Consider the following 16778-nt stretch of genomic DNA (forward strand, 5'->3'; position numbering starts at 1 on the left):
GCCACTAGGGGGCAATTGGGGACGCTTTGTCATGTCGTCAATATGTATTAATGGTTCATTGTAGTAATCAGTCTGTGATGCGAAAGTTATTAGCTTCATTGTGGGAAAAGGAAGATGATTATACATTACACTGACATTAAAAACATTAGGGTTAATGTTATTATTAATAAAAGATTCAAATATCAGTTCTCAGGGTTAATAAACCAAACTAAACTGTGTGTCTGTGTATCTACAGAGCACAAGGGAACATGTCTGAGGTTTTCAAATAAGGCTCCTCAAGTGGTCGCACCTTGATTTTGAGGAACTGAATGTGAAACTTGACTAATATAAGCATATTAAGAGTGAAAGGAAACAATGTTCTGCTTTGCTCATAACAACTCTAATCAAAGCAGTACGACTGGCAAGTGGGTCACGTCAAACACAAACTGCACTCAGAGGACGTTCAAGTAAAAAGCCTGAAATTAGCCGAGGATGGCCGCGCTGCAGTTCATGCTGTTTCTCTTCATCGGACTCCAGAGCTTTGGTAAGACAATGCAAAGTTTATCAGTTGCAATAAGAAGATGAATTAATACCGAGAGTGTAGAGTGAAAAACTGAAGGGATGAAATAAATAAGAGTGAACATTCATCTCCACAGATCTGAATGCAGGGGCCTTGCAACGTGTTCCAGACGCCACAAGAGCCGTAAGTTGTGATTCCTCATTTCGGGTAACAAAATCCAAAAGTTATTCACCTACATAACACCTGTCTTGAAGGTAGACAGATGCTAACAGGCCACTATGAATCAAACGCTATTATTCTGAAATACCTGCAGCTACTGACACATAAATAAATCTATAGCAAAAGAAGAACTGTAAAGAAACATAGTTCATCTACTTCAAAAGGAATAGAAATTTGCATTTGTTCAAAATCAGGAAGTTTCTTCATGTACTTTCTTCAAAATTACGGAACAAAAGTTAGTTTTTCTAATATTTCAGTTTCGCATCATGAGACACTGACAAAGCCGCCATTTCACTTCTTGAAAAACTCAATATATGAATATCGAACCAATTTCTGACTACATTAAGTGCCATTGACAACTGAACAAGCCCTAATCAGTTGAAGTTTTAATGATATGTTCATTATCTGATTTTGATTTTATACTAAGACCGGGGACGTCTGCAAGGACTGCACTCAAATGTTCGAACTCCTTGAGGACCTGCTCTCCAGTGCAGACCTGCAGGTGAGAGCAACAGTGGAGCACAAGCTGGACAATTCATATTCGCTAACTGATCATGTTGTGTCCAAATTCAGATCTCAAGAATCTGTGGTTGAATAGTTTTTTCATTAGGTAAAAAATAAACATTCAGTCATGCGCACAAACACATGATAAAGGAAAGGTTGCCCCAAAATGTATAAATTAAACAGATTTACTTATTGACCACTTATGAAAACTGGGATTTAAGTAATCAGATGAAAACAATTATGTTACATTTTATCAATTACACAAAGTTTCAACGGGTGGTGTTTAAAAATACATGCACGAAACAGGATCCTGTCCGTTTCATTGCACCTCATGCTCACAGATGACCAGGTATCTTCTGACCACTGTGATGGAAATCTGGAAATACAAGAGGCTGGAAACACCAAAGTTATCGACGTGTATTTAATAAGGGGCTTTCTGCAGAAAGGATCAACACAGCAAGAGTCCTAAGGATCTCAGAGTCAAGATAGAGAAGAGTCAAATACAAGGGTATAGGAGGACTGAGGGCTGTCTCTCTGAACCAATCCAGACTGGTTCAGTAGGCGCGGGAAGGAGAGGAATCTAAACACAAACAGTTGTTTCCCATGTGTAACACGTCTTTAGACAAGGCTGTCACAGCTTACATTCCAAATACAAAATAGTTTCAACCACACTTAGTACATTTTCCCAAAACACCTCTCTCACTGATTGGTTCCTGTTTCTCAGCCTCTTTTTGTCCTGCACGTTTAAAAATCCAGATTAAAGAATCCAGAAAACAATTTAGTCTACATTGCTTAAAATGTCTGATCTGTGCCTGTCGTTGGCAGAGGGGGATAATGTTGCAATTCTCCTAAAATAAGTTTTTTTTGTCTTCACTTAGAAAAAGATGATAGATGGCATTGAGACTCTGTGTGACCACCTGCCCGGCCCACCCAGCATGGCCACTCTCTGCAGGAAAGAGGTGGAGAAGATGCTTCCACTGGCCTTCGCCTTCATAACTGGATTGGTAGTAAGTTCAGGGAAAGTACCAGGACTGAATCACTAACAGTTTGCAGTCAGAGGTCTGCACTACCGTCACGTCTCTATCTCTGTAGAAACCAGCGGAGGTCTGCAAACTGATTGGACTCTGCGGCTCGTCTTGTGACAGACGGGAGAAGATACTCGGCTATTTTGCCGAGCAGGCCCTGCAGGCTGCTGTGACGAGCCAAAATGTCAGTAAAGTACATATTTGAAAGGAACAAATACTTTACTGAGAGGAAACCTGAGCTCCTTGTGCTTTTATGCTCTTTGTGTCTGTGTCTCAGGGGCGGCCCACGTCAGCCTGCTCCTTCTGCCTGTTCCTCCTCAAAACGCTGGAGGACCTGCTGCCTATAGAAAGGACGGAGGTGAGTCACTCTGCTGCAGGGAAGGGACACGTGTGTCACAGTGTCTCTTTGTGCTGCACGGAGACGTTCAAATGCCACCAGACGCCATGTGTCCGCCATCAAGGAGCCCACTCATATTTTTACATCCTGCTCATGTACCCGGTGACGCAGTGAGAGGTTTGTCACGTCCCCCCTAAGGAATGTGTCACAGATATTAAAGCAGTATATTAGAAGTATAGTTTATACACATTATGTTATTGCTTTTTTAATATAAGATTGCATTTATTTTTTTTAATGTATTTTATTGTTTTTCATTGTCAGCTATTTTTTTGGTTTTGATTATTCTCGACTGAGCTGTCAAATGAACTTAACTGCCTGATGTCCGTCCCGCCCCTCTAACAGGCAGAAGTGGTCAAGTTGCTGGACGAGATTTGTCACATTTTGCCCTCGGTCTACCACGACGAGTGCATGACCTTCATAGACCGGTTTGGCAAGACGGTGCTGGACGAAATCACAAGATTCGCGACGCCCCGGGCCATCTGCTCCCTCCTCCACCAGTGCGACTGGCAGGACGCTGCCGTGGCAGGTCAGTCAGTTTGGTGTCAGCACGACTGAGCTTAGAAACTTTTAAATTGTGGGTATCTTTTGCGAGTGAATGATTCACAGCTCAGCCAGTAATTTGGAGAAAATACTCAACCAAACATCACCAAGTAATAAATACTTTTGACCAGGGCCAGTCCTGGAGATGTTGTAGCCCTAGGTGAGATTTCATATTGGCCAAGTTGCCTTGAAATATGTTTGAAAAGTTGCTATTGCACTAAATAAAACCGTGTGCTCTCTAATGTATCATCTTTGATCAGTGTGTGGGTATTAGGAGGTTAAAGTGAAGCCTCAAGACTTTTTAACAGGGCATCAGATACTGGTAAAAAAGTCATATTTTTTAACAATAACTTTACAACATCTAAAAGGAACAGGTAGTTTGACTGAAGGCGCTAACATGGATCCATGCAAAGCCTCTATCAACCTCCATCAACAAACCAGGGAATAATAATTAATCAAATGCACCAAATCAGTTCCTATGGGATTTAATTTATTTTTAGATGAATAATGTAACAGTAAAAAATAGTCTACACATGAGAGAAAACAAACATATGTATGGGTTAACTGCATGTGTACATGTATGAGACATCACTATGAGACATCACTATGAACAAGTGTCATGGTTATTTTTATAACTCTTCCTCATTTTTTATTAATTAATGAAATTATTTATTACCATTTCCTTGACACGTGTGCTCCACCCTTAGCTGCCTTCAGGGCTGCATGGAACAAATCCATTGAGTGTCTCAGACAAAACAGCTTTCAGTTCCTGGACTATTTTTAGAGCTGTTTTTTATTGAAAGCTAATAGTCAGGTTCCTTGAAAGAAACTTGTTTCTCGTAAGAGGTGTCTGCTTATTAATTAATTAAAGCGATTATTCAGAAACACATCGAGCCACAGCAGCAGGATCCCAGCCAGTGTCTCACGAGTGAAAGTGAAAGAGCCCCTGCAGTGTGCCCCAGTCCCTACAGTTACTGCAGTGAATGACCCTGTTGCCTGTGGCTCCTCACCCACCCTTGGCGCCCTCTCTGCATTTTGTGCCCTAGACAACCGCCTATGTCGCCTATGCCAGGAGCCGCCCCCTGCTTTTGACAGTCAGAAGCCCGATAGAGATCATTCTCACAGAAAATGTTAACTAGCATTCTGTACGGCAGAGGAGTCGTCCCTCAAACACACACACCTCCGACTGATCAGCTACAAAAAGTTCCTCTGGAGAAACACTCTGAATTAATTTACTGACCAAGTTTGGACCATCCTCCTAATACAGACTGACCATTAATGTTGATGACATTTATGCATCCCAGTAATAAACCAAATTAGGTGCAGAAGCTGAAATGCTGAAGCTATCCAAAATCCTAAAAAGGGATTATTAATCAATAATCAGTAATAAATGATTTCCGTTGTCTATTAACATCACTAAATGAATCATTCATTGTCTCTTTATCTAGTCTCAGACCCGTGCACTGTGACGACATACAGGTGCAGAGACGTCTCGACTGCCCTCAGATGTGGAGTAAGTGGACAGCGATTCTTGTTCAGTTGATTAACTTGTGAATTCTCAGTGATGACCACATTCTTTACCCGGTTCACACAGACTCTGTTCTACTGCCAGAGATTTGCCTGGAAGCCGCTCGACAGCAACACGCTCTAAAATGTGAGGTAGGTAGTTTGCTGGTGAATTTAATAAACATACAATTGAGGGTTTGAGAAAAGGGGATGTCGCACCTTGTTCAGCTCTGTGAGACACAATGTGATTTTTGAATATAGGCGGTACAGATAATATTTGATTGCTGAAATGATTGACAGCAACATTAATGATCTCTCAATACTGCTCTTTTCAGGACGGGACTGAAAATATGAGCCATCGCCTCTGTGACGATCTTTCAACATCAGACTGTAACCACCTGTCACAGTCTGTACTTTCACATACTGATTTAGGACCTTACTGTAGATTTAGAGATTTAAGAAGAAGACATTGTATCAAAATGTTAAATGCTTACATTTAAACAATGAAGCTGTAAACTTTTCACTGTTTTCCATTTTAATTAGGGTTTCTGGTTAGATTTTTGTACTTAGTAAAATTAATTTTTCATCTGCTTTTATTAAAGATATCAGGCAAATGATCTCAATGGATTTTGTTAAAGGAGGTGTGTTTATTATGGGCTATGATAGACCACTTGACCACAGACTGCACTCATTAATAAAAAAAAAAAGGATGTCAACAGTTTTCAGATTAATCCACACTGAGGTCCAAAAAGCCTGAGAACTTGCTGCGAGAGTTTGGAGTAAAACATGTTGCAAAAACCTTCACTTACTAATTATTAAGAGTTATATATATTTATAATACAATAAAATGATACATAGCCAGAAGCCCAGCCCATGAGCACAAGCAAGTGTGCACTTTATTTGAGTGATTTAAAAGAGAAACACCAAATCAGACTCTGCAGTATTTAGAGAGGAAAGTTGCTGCCTCAGGGGAGAAACTGGGGGGTGGGGGGTAAGTAGGTAAGAAGTCAGATATTTGGGGACATCGCAGAAAAGGCACTTTCACACATTCAGCAACGGATCACTTTCAATAATTAAAACAGTTATTAACAGTGAAAAAAAATGTGTTCCTCTAAGCCACCATCAACTTGTAAACAGGTTGGTTTCTCTGTACAACACCAACCAGGCATTAGGTTGAGGAGTAGGTTGAGGATCTCACAGACACATGAATCTGAAAAGCTCCTACAGCGCCACCCTGTGGCTCATACGGGAGCTTTCTTTGGAGTACAGTCGAGGAGCCACAAAGTGGTGCCAAAAGAAATGAGATCAGTGTTGAGTGAGTAGAAAACAATCCTTAAATTCAGTTTTATTAAAGAAGACAGTGCAATCTTTCTATAATAAAGATAAAGAGCTTTTAGACAAAGACTCAGACCAGTGAATAGTAACTTCACTTAGGTTTACAGCTGTTTTAGCCTTGATCCTGTTACTATGCTGTGTTGACCACTGGTGAGAGGATAGAGTTACAATTACTCACATTACTGTAATAAAGTAGTTTTAGTGAACATGTACTTTTCAGAGCAACTTTAATCGTCAGTATTTTAACTCTTAGGCCCATTTCCATTTTTTGCCTCAATAGAAATAAGTGAGATGATGGAATTATTCAAATTTTGAGAATGTAACACATATAACGAGCCACATTAAATTGGCTGCTGCTGATTCGCATCCAGAAGAGCGAATCAAACACCTGGAAGGTGCATGCTGGGTCGAGCTAAACAGTAAATGCTCCCTTGGGCTGGAAGTAGAGCAACTTATGGACGACATCACGGTGCACAGGTGGCACAGAGCGCTTCACGACGGGTGCGTGCGACAGATGACTAATGGTCGTCAGTCACTGCGCATGAGAGCATCAACTACTGCGTTACCAAGCAACCCTAACCTGAACTATCAGAGCACATTTTTCTATTTACTTTAATCAAATAACAGTTCTTTTACATCAGTGTAATTTTCCAGTGACCTTTAACCGTTTTTGTTGCCACACATCGAGGAGTAAGTCAAAGAACATCTGGGGAAGCAAAGGCATGTACTGTTTGCACCACATCCTGGCTTTAAAGTAACAGGTAGGAAAAGGTTGGACTTTTGGACTACTGCCATTCATGACCCTCAGAGTTAATATGTCTAAAAACAAATAAATAAATGTATAAAATAAACGTGAGTTCTAGGCTCAACACTACTGCACACTTAACATTGAAAACAGAAGTATTTTCCATTTTGGGTGTACTTGAGCTAATGTGCAATTCCAGTGGAAGATTCAAACTCCACGAGCAAACAGTTACAAATCTGATGCCAGGTTTTTTTAACTCGAAAGACCAGATCAGTCACGTCTTACATTCACTGAGCTGATGTGCGCAGCCCCTCATCTCTATGTCTGCTCATGTGCTTCTATATCAGTTCTGTTTTGAATATCATGTGCAGACGGTAAATCGTTTGTTCATCAACCATTATATAAATTATTTCAAGTACAATGTTGCCATGGGATATAGGCAGCCCCCGTCCAAAGGCAACTGAGCCTGGGTTTCTCTGTAGCTACACCCAGATTCAGTCTTAAGGAAGGGTGAGGACTGTGCCATGCCTTTAGTTTTGTTTTTGGTCGGTAGAGCATTTACACATTTATCATCTGAAACACTCGCATGACATTTAAACCAAGAAAACGTACAAATATAGAGTGATTTCACGGTGCAGCCCAACAAGACCACAAGGTCATTAGCAGCTTCTGACTTCTCTGTAAAACGTCAGAAAAAACGTGGCCTGAAGGGACTGCACAGAGAAGACAAACAAGCAGGTTTTTAGATCACTCCGCCCCAATTGTGCCTTTAAATTTTCGAAACCAGACAGGATGTGTGCTGTACGGGAAACAGAGCTGATGCGACACTAAATGGCTCTTAACCCAACGCAGTTAGGGGACACTGGAAATGACATTTAAAGAGAAAGCAGCAGTGGACGACAAGCTCTGATTGTTTCTGCAGCTAAACTGCAATTTGACTCAATTTTTAAACTGAGTGATACTGGAAATGTTTCCATTACTGGCATTTATGCACACGGTCCTGTTGGAAATCAACAATAAATATGGTTTTAATGTAAATTGTCAATGTAAGGACACTAAATAACTTCACCCTGCAAAAAGTTTGAGTACGCCAAAAGATTAATAAAAGATGGCAGCACTGCTCAAATCTAAATGTACCATTTCTCCAACACTGCTCAGTTGAATATTTTGACAACCGAAATACTTCTGTTGTCTCTTCAAGGATGTGTAAATGTCTAACAGGTGGGAAAAGGGCATGTTTTTGTGTTGTAGAGGTTGTGATTATGTGGCTATAAGTGCAAGGAGGACGGGGTCAGAGGAGGAGGAGGGAGGAGGAGGAGGAAGGAGGGAAGAAGACGAACACAGGTTTATCTGTAATACACCTAAGGCCTGCTGGGATATCAGAGGAGGGGTTCAGTATTTCAGCTTCTTGGGCACCTCCCAGGAGAAGACGTCCCGACCAAAGTGGCCATAGGCTGCAGTGCCCTGGTAGATTGGCTTCTTCAGGTCAAGCTCCCTGCGACGGAACAAAATAAATACATTGTATAAAAACTGGACATTTTTAAAATGTATACAGAGGGAACTTTAATTCAAAATCAACAACTCAGAAATAAGACATTACACCATACCTCACGATAACCCCTGGACGGAGGTCAAAGTTTTTATTCACGATGTCCAGCAGGTCCCTCTCACTCTTCTGGGACGTCCCATAATGGAAGATGGAGACAGAGAGGGGATAGGCAATTCCAATAGCATAGGAGACCTGAAAGAGATGACAATAATGCAAACAAAATTAATTTATCTGCAACAAGAGAGCGGTTGGAGAGAATAGAAAGCATTGAGTATAAACTGTGTTTTTTTATATTGAAAATAATGGGAAATTGGGAAAAAGGAATGTAAAAAAGCCCATAGATACATCCGCCTAATCAATATATAATTATACAAATTTAGCACTATACACAACTGTGCACTCACCTGGACCAGCACACGCCTGCAGAGCCTAGCTTTTACCAGAGATTTGGCCACCCAGCGGGCTGCATAGGCGGCGGAGCGGTCTACCTTTGTGTAGTCTTTCCCAGAGAAGGCTCCGCCTCCGTGAGCTCCCCAGCCCCCGTAGGTATCGACAATGATCTTACGACCAGTAAGACCAGCATCACCCTGTTGGGAAGGAACAGGCACATTATATAACAGGGGACAATTTCAGAGAAGCCTCTTAAAGGAGCTTCTTTTTACTTTTACTTTCTACTATTAAGTTAAAATAGATGTGGAAATCAGGCCCATTACAATATTTTTCCAAATTCCTACTATGTATCTGTTGAATAAAAAAAACTGCAGTCATTGTTTTTGGTGTGGCTTAAAATACGTTAAAGAAGTTTAAGTCTCACCTGAGGTCCCCCAATGACAAAGCGGCCGCTGGGCTGCAGGTGGTATATGGTGTTATCATCGAGGTACCCACTGGGAATCACGTCTCTCACCACCTGCTCCTTCAGACAATGGCGCATCTGGTCCAAACCTATAAACTCGTCGTGCTGCACAGACACCACGACGGTGTGGACACGCAACGGCACCATGGCACCTCGGTCCTGTCGGTACTGAACGGTCACCTGATGGAGGCCAATCATGATTAAATAAATATAAATATTTATAAAGTGAAAAAGTATTGTTAACTGTTCTTCTTCAGATCAGTGTCAGTTTCAATCACAAAATCACGAAACCCTAACCCTAAGACATAACTTTGGTTTGTGGTCTATATATTGGGGGAAAAAAAGCTGCCTGAAGAAATCATGGTTGGCTCACAGTAGATGAAGCTCTGGAAGGGAAGTCATAGCAAAATGTATCTAGGTGCAATCTTTAAAATGCATGAATGGAGATTAACATTAAAACAAAGTATTACAAAGACAGACTTTCAAAGATGTGCAGATGGACCTTCTGGAAGTTGAGGTAATGTTTCCAGGTCTTACCTGAGTTTTGGAATCAGGTCGGAGCCACGGCAGCGTTCCATTTCGGCGCAATTCAGCCATCTTTGCATTGAGCTTGTGGGCCAGGACGATAGTGAGGGGCATGCACTCCTCAGTTTCATCAGTAGCATATCCAAACATCAGACCCTATCAGAGGTGTAGCCACAACCACCAGCATGAGAACGGGAAGACAAGACCACAAACTTTAAATCACCACCACATCTCTGGATCCATTTACCAGTCGTCTGTGGATCAAACCCAAAACTTAAATGTAAGAACAGTCCGACCTGGTCACCGGCACCTACGTCCTCTTCATTTCGGTCCAGGTGAACCCCCTGAGCGATGTCCGGGGACTGCTGCTCCAGAGCCACCAGCACATTACAGGTCTTATAGTCGAAGCCTGTAAAACAAAACGTTTCACAACTTTTACCATCTCAGTCCTCACCACTGAGCTTCCTTTAAATGGGGTTGGATGATGTTCTGCTGGGGGGTTGTACAGATTCACCAAGCTCGGAATGTAATAAATTAAAATATAGGATCAGCAGATACCAGATATTAGAAAACTCTGATGGAAATTAAAAAAAAAAAAAACTCATAAATAATAAGCAATAATTATACTTTCCATGTAATAGAAGATACTGGAATTGTACTGTTTGTGTCTGTGTATTTGTGTAAGAGTGCATGTGGGAAGGGCAGGGTGTGGATCACAGTGGCGACAGTATGCACCTTAATGTAAAAAACACTCCCCTTTATGACTTAATTTGTCTCATGACTTGTGAACAAACTGTACCGAGCAGGTGTCGCTGTGTTAACGTCATGTTGAGGGATGGGTACTAAACCAGGTATTAAACTGCCCTGTAGATAATGTATTGATTGACTCAAAGTATTGTAGTGGATGCGTTAATAAACATATTCTGAAATGGTCAGAGCAACATACAGACATCTGCATTCATGTTTTAAATATGTGTCTTTAGTCTTTATTCTAAACAACTTTAACCTTAAATACTTGATGAATGAGCAGAATCATTAAGAGAAGTGTTCAAATCTTGACGACACACATCCGTTAGAAATGTGGCGTCAGCCAAGGCGGCTTCATTAAAGCAGTTTAAGCTGATGGGTAAGACACTGCAAATCTGCAGGAGAGGACATCACCTGGGAAAAAACATAAAGCTTCTGAACATGGAGCCCAACTGAGTTAATCTCAACCTGATCTAAACTCACAACCAGCTACTTTCATCACTGTACCTTTGGAGGAGTCATCGTAGCCAATGTTCTTGATTGTCTCTCTGACAATCTTCTGATAATCGACGGTGGCTCTGGAGGTGATCTCCCCGGCAAGCAGTATCATCCCCGTCTTAGCAACAGTCTCTGAGGACACAAAGACGTGTGGTGTGAGGGGTGAGGGGGGGTTTGTATATAATAGATCATTGAAAATACAAAGGGGAAGATAAAACACAGACTGGCCTACTGAAGCAGTCTTACCAACGTACATAATGACATTTATTTTCAAGATTAATTATTTCTCGCTTTTGAGAACCAGTTACTGCAAAGCATTTGTAATTTTAAGTGTTGCAGCTTTATTGTCATCATCTAAAGGCTTTAAATCTTGGTGCAGGGCATGAACTCTTAGTCCAGCCCCCCTTGTGAATGATGCATCAGATGAATCGGTGGCAGATGGCCTTTTGTCCGGCAGATTCAAGTACGTGTTGTAAGCCGTCAGTGGTTGCATGTTGTCAAACACGGCATAAACGGCTCAACTTGGGTGGAGACGTGACTGACCCGGCCCTTCAACGCTCGTCTTCCCCTTTCACACTTCACAGTTTAACCGATATAGGCTTATTGCCAAGAAATTGCTAAGAAAAGAACAGATCAACACTTATAACTGGTTGGACTGGATAGATAACCCCATTCTGAGGATAACAAGTGGATCAACTATCTGCACCACCCCCTGTTTCACATGTCTATGCATGTATACGGAGGTTAAGATAAAGCTTTACCCGAGATGCAGTATCTAATATGCATGCAAATATTCGCAACCTCACCTTGATTTTGCAAAAGGCTTCCTCTTGCATATGCACACTTCAACAACAAATACTTGGTAATTGACAGACTAACCACATGCTACTTTGGCATCGGGGTCTTGTGAGAGGTGTGCATCCAACACAGCATCACTGATCTGGTCACAAATCTTATCTGTGGAGTTAACATGAGAGAATGTTTTAGAAACCTTGAAACCACATTTCAAATCTTTTGTACGTTTCAATGCATTGTTAAATCTACACAGTAGTAGAGCACAAGTTCACCCCAATCAAAGTCATTTATGCAAAACAGGTTAGCACACTTTGAAAATGAGATGCAAGTTGGTTGAAATTAAACACAGCTTTACTAGATCAACAAAAATCCTGATTATAATATCCTGGTTATAATTTATTTGAAGCGAAAAAAACCACAGTTACCATTGTTATACTGAACGTGCTCCTGTATTTTAAGTTCCCACTTCGTCTCATGGGCACTGATGATTATCTGATGATTTTCTGATAATCTCAACCTCAATGAATATTCCTGATTACTTCTAACATCTCCCGGTTTACGGCCTCACAACTTGAAAACAGTATTACCTCGCTCATCCCTTAGGGACTGGAGACTTCCCTTTGGTATTCTCTGAATGAGCTCCAACACTGACCTGTTTGGCAGCGTTCTAAGGATGGCTCGAGCCGTTCACACAAGTTCCAAATGTTTTACATGCCTCACAAAATGGGACCTTTAAAGAGCGTTACTACTCGGGATCTCTTCAGGTGCTTCTGCTGTCCTGAACCTGTAGAGTGTGTGGTTGTGACGACTTTATACCCACAGCGGAGCAGCAGCCCCTGCAGATCCTATATTTAGGTAGAAGTAATCCTATTATCCGTTTCATTAGAGCTGCCCCCACTGCCTTAGTGCAATTCTGAAAACTGCAGTGCGCTCTATGACAACCGGCTGAATAGCTTTTAAATTATTATTTATTGTTACAAATATCAAACTAAAACTAACAGCTTAATGCAACAGCCCTGCAATAAGTCCTACCTTCATGGGTGGGTTTATGGGGGTTCCACTGTTTAGTTTTAGTCTAGAAAGCTCTTAATGGTCAGTGTTGGGGATGGAACATATAGTTTATTACCCACGCTTTTAAACAGCAACCTTCAAAACACAGATAAACTAAACAGCTGCTGCTTAGATGAACAGTGACAGCTTTGGGAAAGTGGGATTTATTGCAGGGCTCTTGCATTAGACTGCATTAGTATAAGTAATATGTACTTTATTAGAATGGCCATTCAATGACAATTAAAGTTGTTTTGAATTATGCCCTATCAACAGAGTATGTTAGAAATCATTAGAAATCAATATATGTATCACGTTGCTTTCTAATGACTTCAGTGTATTTTTATGCATTTTAATATAATGTGCTTGCTTTTTTCTGTTTAATTTAATTAACATTTTTATTGCTTATTCTTTTCTTGTATATACAATATCTTCATACTTTAAATATTTCAACTCATATTTAGTCAGGTCATGTATCTGTGGTGCAGCTGTGTGTTTTAGTCTATGCTTGTCATCTCAAATGTGACATAAATAAACTTGATTTGACTGATTATTCACTTATAAACCCCTTTCTGCTGTTAATGTGTGATCATGATGTGATTTTATATTTTCTTATAACTATGCTCCACTGTTTAGACCCGTTAAGAACTTTCCCAGCTGAGGACCATGGCTGACGCAGCCTTTTCGGTCAGGGCTCTCACAGAAGAAACCTCTCAGGGACAATTATCCTCTTTCAAATCTCTCTTAGAGAAAATTTAATAAGCGTGCTCCCTCCCAGTTCTGACTGTACCATCTGTTTTTGTTTTTCATTAAATAATGTATTATTTCATTATGTTTTTACTCTTTACTCATCAGTAACATTTCTTACTTCTGTGCTGCAATGTTATGTGATCTTTACATTTATTTTTCTGATTGTATTAGAACTGTTTCCTATTGTTTGCCTTCAAATTAAAATGTTTAACTTGCAAAACACAGGGTGGCATCTAAACTAAATGTATTAATATTATCATTATCACCATCATAGTGCCTTTGAGCATTGTTAAAAGTAAATAATAACATATTAGCATGTATTGTTAAAACGTATGCAACACTTTAATGTGACCCTGGGAACTTCACAATATTCCACATTAACACAATAAAATATTTAAAAGAAGGCTTGCCAGGAGACCTCGATCATGTTTCTAACTGAGAAGACAAATGTCTGATTTAAAATTAAGGAATTAAAGTCTTATATTAGCGATGTTTGTGGTACTCTGGCTACTGAGGTGTAAACATGCTGTAAATCCATGTCGCTAGCTTACTTGTGGAGCTACATGACTGGCAGGCTCTAACGGGATGTTAGCTTGAACAGCTAGCCGCCGTGTTGTCAACTCTGAAAATAAACTAAACCCCGGAGTTTTCCTCGGTGTGTCGCCGCCCCGTGCTTCTCCGGGATGTGGAGCACCGGTTGTGTTACTTCACACGGTGTGTGGAGGCTGAATAAAGTGTGTTAACGGAGATGAACGGAGGATGCACGGGCTCCTCAGTGACCGGGCTGACTGACAACAACACGCTAACAGCATCATGCCGCCGGCACGACCTTGTGTGAAGCTAGCAGGATGCTACCAGGCTAACCACAGCGCAGAGGCAGGCCACTCACCCGGGTGTCCTTCTCCCACCGACTCGGAGGTGAAGAGGAAGCAGTCTTCATCAATGTACGAGTCGCCGTGGAAGCCGTTCAGGTGGTCGTTCATTTTAGTGGGTGAACACACTGTCAGCTAACCAGCTAGCAGCTCTCTCTCACGCTCACACTCACACACACAAACTCACACAGACCTCCTGCTTCAGCTCAGGTCGTACAGATCTCCTCCTCACACACACAAACACACAATGATCAGCTTCAGCTCCCTGCATGAAATATAAAGAACTGAACTCCTCTTCCTCTTCTTCCTCAGCTTCTTCTGGGACTTTATGGAGCCTTCAACTCATCTCTACGCAGCCAATGTTGATGTTGAGCTGAGACCATGTGGTGCGAGAGGGCGTGTCTGTGTGTGGAGAGAAACTGCACGAGGGGAAGGAGGAGTGTCAAGTGCAAATGTTGACAATAAAGTTTAACAATATCAAGTGTATTCTTTAGATTTAGCACTTCGAGAAGGACATGTTGAGAATTAAGCCAAAGCCAATCTAAGTTTTTTCTTTTAAATAAAATATAAAAATTCAACAATATATGTATTTTAATTTTACATATCAACAATACATTCAAAATGCTTAGATTAAAGTCAGTAAATGAAAGAGTATCGCATTTCGAGAATTAAGTCAAAAAGTTCAGAATAAAGTCAAACTATAATAGATAATTTTCTTTTTTTTGTAAATTTCAAGCATAAAGTCGAAATGTGGACGATAGAGTCAAACTACATCCTTTAAAAAATATATTTACCATTTGAAATTTCAAGATGTTAGTAAAGCTTTTAAGAATACATGAAAACACTTATATATAAGAGCATATAACTTCCTTTACAATAATTAACTGATTAACTGATGAAAATGTTCTTCAGAATCGGTTAAACGTTTTTTTCTCTCTTAATTCAAAAACACAGTGTGGTATTCAATATTCAGACTTTGAAGGGATTTTGCTGAAAACTGCATCGGTCCTGAAGGAAAAAACTCAGAAGCTTGAAAGAGGTGTTTGCATTGGGCCTTATTGAAACAGTGGGTTTATTCAAGGAGATTTATCGACCTTAAAGGTGATGGAATCTCGTATTTAACATGATGTATTGAGCCTGAGAAGACTGAAACTGTGCAAATATCAAATATTTGTAATATTTAATCATTGTTTCGTGTATTTAAGTTTTGTCAGAGCCAGAGTTGTCCACACTATTTTCTGTCACCTGAACAGGTTTAAGTATGACCACATCAGTTATCTTGAGGATTATCTTTTTGAACTGATGGGGAATAGTAGCTAGAACTGACTTATGGAAATATATGGCATGAAGGAATGGAAAGTATGAAGCATATGACACAAAAAATAAAAATGAAAAAACAAACGATAAGAAAATTCCCACTGGAATAACCTTCTCCAAACAAAACTTAATATATATAAATATCATCATATCCACAATAACTGTAGCATAGAAATGAAGCCGTCCAATGGAAAGTGTTTGGAGTAAGTGGAGGTTGTGGATCTGCAATGATGGTTTGGGCTTGACTTCAACTTTCTGCAGCCAACGTGCGATTTTAAAATCATTTCTAGAAATAGTGAACACAAAAAAGGAGCTACTTTACTTTTGTGCTGGCATCAGGTGCCTCACTCGTCTGCCCATCTGATTAAACCTAATGCTCACTGGAATGTGCAGCCTGTTTCACCCTCGCCAGCGTCTCTCTCTGGTTTTAGATGTGCTTGCTAATCCAAAAGAGATTAACTTGATCACAAACATCAGGACGAACCTTAAGCTGTGTACACTCGTCTCTGCGAAAACCTCAAGAGTTTCTTTGTCTATATTGAATGGATTTTGTTTTGTTGACTGTATTTAATACTTGATACTGGATCTTTTTCTTGGTCTTGACACTAATAACCTTTATCAGTATATGACTGATTTTCATCTTTTGTCGTCCTGTCTCTAATCTGGATTTTGACAACACTGACCTTTTCAGTGCAATACGTTGGTTGTACACACGTGCAGTGGTTTGACATTATCAGTGTTTAGTCACAATTCACAAGCACAGTAGTTTTTTGTTTTTTTTTGCTATGATGTCCTCAGGTGCCATTATAAAAAACAGTTCTCAGTAAAATTGAGTTAAAGTTGAAATTTGATTTGCTGCACACAAAGAGGCTGAGAGTTAGGGTGAAGTTTGTATCTGATGTTAAAATTAAATTACTTTTGTTTTTCATTTGATCAAGTCCAGTCAAAACTCGTCCAAACCGTGACTCCACCATGTGCCCCTCCCCCTCCTCTGCACACATGCACAAAAAACAGATAGAACTTTTTGTTTACATTTCACAACTTGTTCTGTTTTT

At 40.4% G+C, this 16778-nt stretch overlaps 2 protein-coding genes across 3 annotated transcripts; one reads left to right on the forward strand and one right to left on the reverse strand.

Moving 5' to 3' along the window:
• The first annotated feature begins 348 nt into the window (after positions 1-348).
• LOC133974814 (prosaposin) lies at positions 349-5317 on the forward strand. 2 transcript variants are annotated; one of them, XM_062412586.1, is made up of 10 exons: positions 349-523; positions 636-682; positions 1146-1220; positions 2101-2229; positions 2315-2431; positions 2525-2605; positions 2987-3170; positions 4633-4697; positions 4779-4838; positions 5026-5317. In XM_062412586.1, exons 1-9 carry the CDS (start codon positions 472-474, stop codon positions 4833-4835), a joined length of 807 nt encoding a protein of 268 aa, XP_062268570.1. In that variant the 5' UTR covers positions 349-471; the 3' UTR covers positions 4836-4838; positions 5026-5317. The 2 variants fall into 2 exon arrangements, with proteins under 2 accessions (XP_062268570.1, XP_062268569.1); XM_062412585.1 differs by having other exon boundaries at positions 350-523; positions 4779-4843.
• Positions 5318-5555: 238 nt separating this feature from the next.
• mat2aa (methionine adenosyltransferase 2Aa) lies at positions 5556-14771 on the reverse strand. The gene is made up of 9 exons (XM_062412584.1): positions 14424-14771; positions 11822-11899; positions 10952-11074; positions 9994-10106; positions 9710-9853; positions 9134-9352; positions 8724-8906; positions 8378-8511; positions 5556-8265 (listed from the first exon to the last, which is right to left on the reverse strand). Exons 1-9 carry the CDS (start codon positions 14515-14517, stop codon positions 8163-8165), a joined length of 1191 nt encoding a protein of 396 aa, XP_062268568.1. The 5' UTR covers positions 14518-14771; the 3' UTR covers positions 5556-8162.
• Positions 14772-16778: the final 2007 nt, after the last annotated feature.

Source organism: Platichthys flesus, chromosome 19, assembly GCF_949316205.1.
Source record: "Platichthys flesus chromosome 19, fPlaFle2.1, whole genome shotgun sequence".
Taxonomy (NCBI): Eukaryota; Metazoa; Chordata; class Actinopteri; order Pleuronectiformes; family Pleuronectidae; genus Platichthys; species Platichthys flesus.